We start from the raw sequence: 11,607 nt of genomic DNA, 5'->3' as shown, positions 1-11,607 counted from the left end.
AAAGTTGAATTGGATTAGACTAATAAGGCGGAAGTGGGGGAGGATCAGTACATATTAGTGCCCAAAAGGAGGACAAAAAATGCACGAATATTCTTATCATAGATAGTGGGCTTACCTTATAACTTATAATAATAATAATAATCTTATATTGCCCCCAATCAAAAAGCAAACTCCAGTCCACCCCTTTCGGACTTTCCCCTATATAAATACGCACAAAAAGAAAAACCCCCCTATGCATCGCCCACCTACAAGGATTTCTATTATATGCTCTTCTTAAAATCAGAAACATGTGTGCCGCCACTTCTCAATCCTTGCGCTCTCGAGATTTCCTCGCAAGCTTTTACTCCAGAAGACTCCTACTGCACACCCCTTTCCACCGATCTCCGGCGACCGCAGCTGCTCCTGCAGCCGCAAACCACCCCGACCAGCTGTTGGACACCTATGGCAGCAGCAACAGCTTTGATTCAAATGTTGTCATGGTCCTCTCTGTGCTCCTGTGTGCCTTGATTTGCTCCCTGGGCTTGAACTCCATCATAAGGTGCGCACTGAGGTGTTCGAGCCTGGGGGCGTCCCGGGGAGGCGGCAGCCCATCAGCTCGGTTGGCGAACACCGGAGTGAAGAAAAAGGCTCTGAGTACCTTCCCCACGGTGAGCTACACTGCCGACCTCAATCTCCCGAGGGTGGAGGCGGAGTGCGTGATATGCCTATCAGAGTTTGCGGTGGGGGAGCGGCTGCGGCTGCTGCCCAAGTGCAACCATGGATTTCATGCACGCTGCATTGATACATGGCTCAATGCCCACTCCTCCTGCCCTACTTGCAGGCACTGCTTGGTTGAGACTTGCCAGAAGATAGTGGGCCATGGTACCTCCTCAACATCACAACCACCACCACAAGGCATTATAGCCATTGCCCCACTCGAACGTGAAGGTTTGATACATAATCACAGGGAAGTCAACTGAGTATCATTATTTTTTAAAAATATTTTCTTTTCGGAATAAAAAGAATTGCTAGGATAAAGTATAATGCATGCCCTGAAAGCTCTACTAGTAGAAAGGCTCCACATGAGCTTACAGGTTATTGTCCTAGCAATCACTTGCCACAAGAAAGGCAGTGATTTTTTTTTCCCAACTAGGTTCCAATAGTTTGTATTGTTGCAAAGGATAAATTGTACATAAATTTTGAAATCGTACTATCAAAATTCTCACCAACCGCAACCCCCCCCCCCCCCCCCTATTCCCTTCTCTTTTTTCCTTCTTCCTCATCTTCATTTGCATTTTTTTCTTATAAATGAGATTTTCTGCAGAGGCTGGAGAAATCAGAGGAACTGGTTCTAGGATCAGGCTAGTGAGCAAAATTAGTCACATAAAAAATAATGTTATTGGAAGCACAAAATACAATGCATAAAAAAAAGGTTGGACGAAAAGAACTCTAAACTACAAGTAAACTATGCCAATGGAAATATAAAAACAACTGGACGACGGAAATCGCTTAATTATTAAGGAAATTGTGATAACTCAAATGAACAAATAAATAGAAGACATAAAATAGATAAATAAATAACAGCCAAATTAATAAATCAGGCAAGATGAGTTACAATATTCAAAGTTATGAAAAATGAATTATAATATTCAAAAAGGAAATCAACTAATAAACTAGCAAGTGTTAAGCAATCAAAGCTTATAAGTCAGTCTTTGCCAAATTCATTAAGCAATATTTGCAGCTTCTACATTTTATATCATATTGTCAAGGACATTATTAATTGTTTGAATTTAAGGGAGCACTGTCTTAGCGAACATTTCCCTCCCCTCTAGATCATTTATGGATACTGTATTAATAACCTAATTCATTAATAAAGTGAAACCACCACCAAAAGAGGCAGTGCACAAAGAAAATGCCATCTCAAGCAATGACAAATATTGGCCTGGGAATGCCCAGTGGAGCTGTAATTATTCATATTTGATCAATATACTTTTACTTTTGATCAAAAAAATAAAATAAAATATAAATTAAAAATATTGAACCTGCACAAATGAGTACCTGAGCTGAACTGACAAGCCAGGAACAAGCAAAATGGATTCATTTCAAAGGCCTTGCAAGATAAGAAAAAAATAATTCATTCCCTATGGCCCATCCAAACACTTCAAATGATGGGAAATAAAAAAAGAATTAAAAACAAATAAGATATTCATCCAATCAATTGAGTACAGGATGAATGGAAGCTGAGGGTGAAACCACCAAGTACTTTCAAATCAAAGAATATGTACTAAGAGCTGGGTTTTGAAGCACATCACAGAAGCAAGTGCATCAACTAGACCACTAAATAACCCCACCAATAGATATTTGATTTTCTGAATATTAAGATCACGTGCTGTAGTTGCATCATATTATGGTATCACGCAAGCCTAGAAAGGGTGAAAGATAAGTTTAGGAATAAAGGATATCATAAGTCACTGTGAAAACTGTAAAGTGACAAACTTAAAAGTGTTCAAAGGTTGCAAAAATTGAATATCTATGTTCCAAGCGCCAGAAAAAAAAAAAAAATGATGATTGGACCATTACAGAATTTCTGTCATTGAGAAGCAGCCATAACAAAGAAGTTAGGATGACAATGGCGCCCCCAGCCCCCAAAAATGTTTTTATCATTTTCACAATTCCAACCCTCTGTGTATTTGGTTCTTGTCATACTCGAGCTCAAAGAAATATTGGCTTTTGTAAGAATTCAAGTTTTCTTCCCATGACTAAACAATGAAAAACATAACATAGTTGTAGTAACCCGACCCCGAAAAAAAGAAAAAAAAAGGATATTTTGGAGAAGATATTTTGAAAAGAGATATTTTGAGATATTTATATATAAATATCTTGGAGGAGATATTTATTTAGATTACTTAAGGGTTTAGTTAGGATTTGTTCTATAAATTCTCTTATTCTCTCTCATTCTCTCGTTCTCTCTCTCTCTCTCTCTCTCTCTCTCTCTCTCTCTCTCTCTCTCTCTCTCTAAGATCCTTCGCCGTTCGTCGTCCGTTTCCAAAAACGGAGGGTATTGCGTGGATCAAAAGAGGAAACTCTACACTTTTAATGGATCGGATCGTCGTTTCGGAGAGTTTCGGGTTTTCCCAAGAATCGAGGTAGGAATCTGATCCTAATTTTGATTGGATATTTGGATAGCAGTAGAAAACATAATAAGGTTATGTTCTATGGTTTTAGGTTTTCGGGATCTCGGGTTGTCGTTTTGGACCGTTTTCGTACGAAGTTTCATTTCGAATATAAGGTAAGGGGAACTTGATTACAACAGCTATTTTGGAAAACTAAACAGCTAAAAAAAAAAACTAGTTTATGTTATTATGTATGATTTAAATGCTTATTTGTGAAATTTTACCGAGTAGAAATGCCGGTTTGACGATTTTACGGTGTTTGGTAAAAACGAGAATTTCGACGTGTAATCTCCAAATTTTACAAATATTGTTTATTTGTGTTTATGCTATAGTAGGAGAGGCTCGAATCCTTTATTTATTTAGTTAAATTATGTATATTAAATTTCTATCATTTAGCGGGTTTTTGTATTAAACTTGTATGATATATGTTGATATGGGAATGAATGGATTTTCTATACTATTGATATAGAATATGGGAACAAAGTTCCAAATTTGTTATATTGATAATGTGAATAAACAGAGGCTGGTAATACACCAAGCTGCATCAGTAAACAAAGAAGGGTAAACTGAGTGGAAAGACACCGGTTTGAACCCAATGCTATTATGTGAATTTGTGAAAAATACTGGAAATGTGCAGGTTATCATATTTGTATAAATTGAATTTATGATACACGGAACCACAGCTTGAGAGTTCCGGGAGGGTTGAAAAATACTTTCTTTGCAGGGTGAAATGAAACCACTGTTATATGATACGGCACGATATTGTAGCTAGATGTACACGTGCAACCACACGTACTAAACGATGTGGGTACCAAGATGGTCGGCTAGCAGGGTGAAACCATTGGCTGATATTGGGCCAATGGAGGCAGTCGGATCGTATGTAGGTACTCAGCAGTGTCTGCACGAACAGGGCATTGGACGAGTACTAGTGCACAACCCGAGCCACGGGGTAAAACTAGTGATAGAGATATTTTGCTGTTGGTCATCTAATAAATCATTAAATGGTCGAAAGACAGATGTGGGAATTTTGTAATATGAATGATGATATACCTGATGCATTACTGTATTGAAAATATTTGATTTATATTCCAGATGTTGAATGAAAATATGCATGTATGCAGTCACACACTGTTGTAACTCCTTCTTCCTTACTGAGAGGTGTCTCACCCTATCTTACAACCTTTGTTTTCAAGTCCGTCCGTGCGTCGGTCCTAGTAGATAAAGGGACTAGGGAGGTTATTTTAGTTAGCTTACGTAAGCATCTAAATTTTGTACTAAACTTGATGAAAGTCCTTTTTGGAGGGTTGTAATATGATGATTACTCTAAATCCGAATGTATGTAAATTATGGATGTATTAGTGAAGTCTGGTATAAGACTAGTAGTAATTCCATTGGATGTTTATGTTTTCCCGCGACATTTACATCATGATTATGTATGATTTACACTCGTATGTCTCTGTTTAGGGCCGGTTGTTTTCATATCTTGAACAAATATAGGTATTTGATGTATGTGAGTGACACCTGAGTCCGTGTAAAGGGCCGGGTCGTTACAATAGTAGACAACAGAGCAAACTGAGAGAGAAACAGTACAACTAGAGTCCTTTTTGTTCTTTGCTGCAGGCAAGATGTAGAAGACGCAAACTTAAACAACCCTAAGTGGCTGCTAAGCTTAAGGCAGAACAGAAATTTTACCTTCCTGAGAAACAAAGTTGAATGGAAAATCAAAAGGAGAAGCACACAGAAAAATCTTAATATTTTGGTCTAGGTTCTCTTGAAATTGAAATCAGCTCAGCCAGAAAATCATCTCAAAGCTTAAGCATGATCTCACGGATTTCAGGTTCAATACCAGAGGGGAACAGCAGAGTACAGTGTCTTAACCTGCCACATGATTGACTGGTACTGGGCATGGCCCTAGCCTATGGGATCGCCTACTATGCAAGGAACAAGTAACAAGGAAGGGGCAGCAACACAAAGAAATACAGAAGGTTTAGTTTATAATTCCTTTATTTCCCCATCATTCAAAAGATTGAAGCAAGGGGGGCAGTGTTTTTTATTTGTATAATTAGCACATAATATATCTGTTTACATTTTTTTCTATATTAAAGATGGTGCAGAAACCCAAAGGATGCCAAGAAGATAATCAACATGCGTGATATAAACCATATTCAATTAGCAACATCATCTCTTACAGCTAGGGAGAAAAAACACAACCAAAAGCAAAGACAAAACCAAATGATCCTGTCTTTCAACAAACCATCTTCAACTTTTCATCAGGGGAATAACTTTATTGACAGTCACTGTCAACACAGGAACAATATAATATCATAAATGAGTATGACCTTCTTTCCCTAATAATGCTATTACAAGTGAAACAGTGAGAGGGACTACACGGTTTCCCATGAGCGCATTAATATCTTCTTTTGCAGTAGACTGCGTCATTTGGATATAACCCCATGTTTGGTTTGTGGAATGGAATTGAAGTTGGAAAAGAATTGAGGTAGGAATAGAATCAAAGTAGAAATGAAACTGCTATTGGAATACAACTGTGTTTGGTAATTAACATAGAATGACAGACATCACACTTTGATATGTTTCCAATGTTTGGTACTTTTGATGCCTATAATACAAACAATAAATCATTTTTCAAAAATGCCCCTAATACAGAATTATTTACTTTTGTCATCTTTAAAAAAATGTCTTATATTCAACATTAATTTTTTATTGAAAATTTCTGCTTTTTTTGGATCACAATTCTTTTATACTCTAATAATCATAATATTTTTGTTCGGATTTTCTTGTCATTTTCCAAAGTATTAATAACAGTTGTAATAATAATATATTATCATTATTGCTATTGTCGCTGTAGTTATTGCTCCCTTGTTATTTTTTATAACTATACTTTTATTATTATTATTGTAATTACTATAAACTGCTGTTGGTTTTTAATTATTTTTATAAAAATACTAATTATTCTTATAATTATTTTTATTATTTTTCCTTATTGAAATTTTTGTTGTTGTTATTATTACCACTACTATTATTATTGGCAGTGGCACAATCGAAAGAGGCAATCAACTTGTGCTTTTTGGAATTCATTATTTAGTAATTATTACTGTCTTTCAGGGAAAAACAAAAATAGAACAGTTAGAAATGAAATTGTAATCCCTACCGACAAGAGTAGTAATCACCATTCCATGAATGGAGGAAATAACATGCTAGTCCGAATGCAATTCCACACTTAATACGCAAACCAAATTCAAGACAAACTCAGCTCCTGCACATTCTCCTCGTCAGCTTAATGAAACCAACCCTAAAAAATCCCATGCTACAGCTTTATTATTCTAAATCAAGGTCCCAACTTTTGAAAATAGCTCGCTGAAGAGAACAAAAATTATTTAGCATATTATGCTTCATAGGAGAAGAAACAAAAATAGATATTGCATGGAACAACCTCCTTGTCACCTCAGTTCCACAAATAGCTTTGGGGCAACCCTGTGTATCAAACCACAATCTTCAGCAGAAGTCCAAGGCAGAAATGTAAAGTACAGTGCCAACAAAATTATCAAAGAGATTGAAGGGGAAAACAAATAAAAGCAAGAAGTGGTAAGGAGGGTCCAAGATCTAAGATATGTATTAGGTAGCGTCATGATGGCTTTATAACAAGCGCCCTAAAAGCAATGTGAGGGATCTGGGAAAAGTCTATAATCTATTAAGGAATTGCCTAAAGCTAGTTCTACAAGTCATAATACAAAATTGAAATTGAATTAATGAAGTGAATTGGTAAATAATTGCTATTAGACTTTGTTTGCTACCACTGTCATGATGAGCAAATAGTGCATGCATGCCTCTTGAAAAGCTTTAGAAACAAACTAATTCCAGAGCAGTTCCCAACCCTCACGAATACTAAATATAACTTGTTTTCTTTTTTTTAATAGAAATACAGGAAGAGGCTTACACAAATACAAAAAACACATAGAAAATAAGCTGACTACAACCATGTTGATCAGAAATGCAACCAACCCAAATCAATGCAAACAATCTTAAGCCAAGCTACCCAAGAGAATAAGCATTAAGCAATGTTGTTGAAGAGTTGGGATCCTAACCCGAATTGTTGGGAGGTAATTGGGATCAGATTGCAGGATCATAAGATTCCGACACTACAAAAATAACTTTTGAATCTAAAAACAAAAGTGATAATCTAGAATTTCAAGAATTTGAAAACATTGCCACTAATAAGACAGCCTAAAATGAGATTTGTAAATGAAGGTTAGAAAAATAAAATTACTCTTTATGATTATTAATTGCACACTTATTTTTTTAACATAGAAAATAAGCACATCTTTATTAAATGCCATTTTTGTGGTTATGTTCCATCCATTAAGTGGACTATAATTTCGGGAAAACATCCAACTATTTCATTCATTAGGCAGAGACTCAAATAAAACACATGCTCTATCATTTGTTACCTTTTTATGTGTCATGCATGCAATAGAAATCAAATTAGAAGGGAAAACACTTTAGAAAACTCTATACATCTACATTAGCTTGGATCCAAGACTCAAATGAAGAAGAAAAAATAAACAAGTAAAATAAAAGGTATTTATCAAGATAAAATAAATAAAAGGTGACAGGTAGAAATGAGACCCTCTTTCTATAATAGATATAACTGAAACCATTTAGGTGTGAAAAATCTTACACAGAAAACAAAAATATTCATCGAGAGCAATTTTTCTTTCTTTCTTTCTTTCTTTACTAAGAAATATACGTGCTAAAAAGAGAATGCGGCAGTTGGTCATGGGATCTTTCAGGATTTTTGGGAATGTGATGCCCTTGGCATACAATTTCCACATCTGTTTCAATTTTCAAGCCTAGAAAGTGACATGAGTTACTCACATTCCCTAGGAATGAAAAATTCCCACAAAATATGGGAATTCTATTCCCATGCTCAACAATGTAGATCTCACCTTCTCATGGGCATCCTACTTTTTAAGACAAAATTGCCCCCACCATTTTGGCCAATTGGACATAAATGCCTAATATTATAGTAATAACACACTATTATGATATTTATATAGATAAATCCTTCTAATAATGAAATAGAAAGTAATAAAAATTGGAACTAATATATTATTATATTATAATAATATAATAAATAATGCAATAATAAATTGTATCATCAATTACATATCTTGTGTCACTATATACATAAAATGATATAATAATGCACTTTTATTTCATAATATATTACAATCACAAACTATTATTATAATCTTATAATACAAAGCAATATTATATTATCCATTAACAATAGAAAGGGGATTCCCCCCATGAAACAAGTTAATTTTGGATTGATTTTGTGAATCCAAAAATGCCCCCATAACTACCCATCTTCCTATTAATTAAAAAGATATAATAGTAAAACTTATAATACAGTTTTTAAAAATTTTAACAATAGAAAGGGGATTCTCCAATCTAACAGTTATTTTAGATTGGCCTCTTGAATTTCTAAATTGTGAGAAAAAACAACCTGTATTTATTTATTAATCACAGGGATATAATATTAAAACTAAAATGCATATATTTTCAAAAAATTTAAAATATTTTATTTATTTATTTATTTTTTGTAATGTGCATGCCCACAACTAGTAATAATGTAATGTTGTTAAATTAAGATATGGTAACATAATTTATTACAATATTATATAGTATTATATAAATGTAATATACTATACTACAACATTAAAATAAATATCAACATCATTACACATACAAGTTAAGCATATTTTGGTAATCTTATTGAAATGCTTGACATGATTTCCATGTTGAACCAAATAGAATTGTTGAATAATAGGGTAAAATGGAAGACCTGGTGTAAGGTCTCCCCCTCTATTTATAATATATGTCAAGTACAATGTTAATGACCATAATAGCCTTACTAACTTGCACTTATTACTAACAAAACTCTAACACAATAATAATGCTAAATGACTAAATAACCATTAACACTCCGCTCTCAAGCTGGAGCATATATATCATATGCTCCTAGCTTGTTACAAATGAATTTCACATAAGCACCTCCCAAGGCTTTAGTGAACAAATCAGCAAGTTGAAACTCAAACTTCACACAAGTGGTTGTAATGAGCTTCAGTATAAGTTTCTCCCGAATAAAATGGCAATCAACTTCAATGTGCTTTGTCTGCTCAAGGAAGACCTGGTTGGAGGCAATATGAATAGTAGCTCGATTATCACACATCAACTCCATAGGCTAAGAATGTGGAAAACCTAGTTCTTTCAACATGTTTTTGAACCAAACAAGTTCACATATAGTGTGCACCATATCCCTATACTCCAACTCAACACTTGACCACAGTTTGTTTTTTACTTTTCCAAGACATCAAATTACCACCAACAAAGATACAATACCTAGTTGTGGATCTTCGGTCGGAAGGTAACCCGACCCAATCTACATTTGTATATCCCTGAATATGAGTGTGACCCTAACCCTAAAATAAGAGAACTCTCCCTGGTGCACCTTTGAGATATCTCAAAATGCAAAATACTGCATCCCAATAACTTGTTCTCGGGGAATCGAGAAACTGACACACAACACTTGTTGCGAAGGATATATCTAATAGAATGACTGTGAGATAATTCAACTTTCCAACAAGTCTCCAGTAACAACCTGGGTTAGGCATCAAATCACCCAATATTTAGCACTAACTTATTATTGGGATCCATGGGTGTATCAATATTTTGGATCCCAACAGCCCCATCACCTAAAAGATTGAGAACATACTTCCTCTATGACAAGATAATTCCCGAACGAGATCTCGATACTTCTATACCTAAGAAGTACTTCATGGTCCTAAATCCTTGGTCTAAACTTACTCTGTAGGAAAATATTTAGGTCCTGGACGTCTCAATCATCATCATTAGTGATCACAATGTCATCCACATACTCAAGAAGTACTTTTAGTACTTCTATACCCACGAAGTACTTCAATGGTCCTAAATCCTTGATCTGAAACTTAATATATAGGAAAAGCTTTAGGTCCCGTATGCCTCAATCATCATCACTAGTGATCACAATGTCATCCACATACACAATAAGCAAAATCTTGCCAAATGGAGTACGACGATAAAATACAAAGTGATCTACTGGACACCGACGGAGGCCAATCTCAAGTACTACAGCACTAAAATGGTCAAACCATGCTCTTGGAGATTGTTTTAATCCATATAATGATTTCTTAAGCCAACATACTAAGCTTTACCCCCCCCCCCCTCTAAGCAACAAACCTAGGCAGCTGCTCCATATATACTTCTCCATGAAGACACCATGTTGGAAAGCATCCTTCACATCTAACTGATGTAAAGGCAAATGACAAGAGGTGGCTAAAGAGATGAACAAATGTACCGAGGCAAGAATAGCAACCGAAGAGAATGTGTCTGAATAATCCAAACCATACACCTGAATATACCCCTTGGAAACAAGGCGGGCCTTCAAATGAGCCACAAAACCATCAAGATTGACTTTCATATCATATACCCAACAACAACCAACCACAGGACTTATTGGGAGGAAGAGGCACCAAATCCCAAGTATCGTTATTATGTACTGCATGCATTTCTTCAACCATTGTCGTCCTCCACCTAGAATGGGATAGGGCTAGATTTTGGAAGAGAAATAGAAGACAAAGTACTAACAAAATAACAATAAGAGGGTGGCAAGAAATCATAACAAACAAAATTAGAGATTGGATGTTGGGTACAAGTGCGTTTATCTCCCCGGACAGCTATAGGAAGACCAACATAATGGGAAATAAAATCATCCGACGATGGAACTAGAGGCACAGTAGTAGAAGCTGGAGAAGGCACTCCCACCCCGAGTTGCCATGTGTATACCTACAAATTGGGATGATCCAAACAAAGAGAAGGATTAAAACTGGATGGAAACGTAAAAGGATTGGACACAGATAATAGGTTTGGATCTGGAAGGCAAGGCAGAGGAAGGAACTCATCAAGGTCAACAAAACTCAAGGAATCAGAGTAGCATAGTGTAGAGTCAAAAAAGGTGACATTAGCAAAGACAAAGAATCGTTGAAAAGTGGGACTATAAAATCGATATCCTTTTAGAGTATAGGAATAGCCCAAAAAAATACATTTGATAGCACAAGAATCCAACTTATCAATTCTTGGAGTTAAATAATAGACAAAGGGCACACAACCAATATACAAGGAGGAAGGGAGAATAAAGGAGCCTAAGGAAGATAACTGAATATGGGATTTTACCACCAAGGATAGAGAATGGCACTTTATTAATGAGGGAGCAACCTGTGAGCACACCATCACTCCAAAAAACTTTGGGGACATTCATTTGATACAATAGGGTACGAGTGACTTCAAAATTATGTTAGTTTTTCCGCTTTGCAACTCCATTTTGTTGTGGAGTGTG

General features: G+C 35.6%; 1 protein-coding gene across 1 annotated transcript; it reads left to right on the top strand.

Moving 5' to 3' along the window:
- Positions 1 to 287: 287 nt before the first annotated feature.
- On the top strand, positions 288 to 1,208 carry LOC131160429 (RING-H2 finger protein ATL78-like). Its single transcript, XM_058116107.1, has one exon. It carries the CDS (start codon positions 288 to 290, stop codon positions 957 to 959), a length of 672 nt encoding a protein of 223 aa, XP_057972090.1. The 3' UTR covers positions 960 to 1,208.
- Positions 1,209 to 11,607: the final 10,399 nt, after the last annotated feature.

This window comes from Malania oleifera, chromosome 1, assembly GCF_029873635.1.
Source record: "Malania oleifera isolate guangnan ecotype guangnan chromosome 1, ASM2987363v1, whole genome shotgun sequence".
Classification (NCBI taxonomy): domain Eukaryota; kingdom Viridiplantae; phylum Streptophyta; class Magnoliopsida; order Santalales; family Ximeniaceae; genus Malania; species Malania oleifera.
This window is presented reverse-complemented; position numbering and strand designations above follow the sequence as displayed.

Bases quoted from the DNA above. Each gene is read 5' to 3' on its own strand.
- LOC131160429 (XM_058116107.1), top strand. From the start codon at position 288: ATGTGTGCCGCCACTTCTCAATCCTTGCGCTCTCGAGATTTCCTCGCA.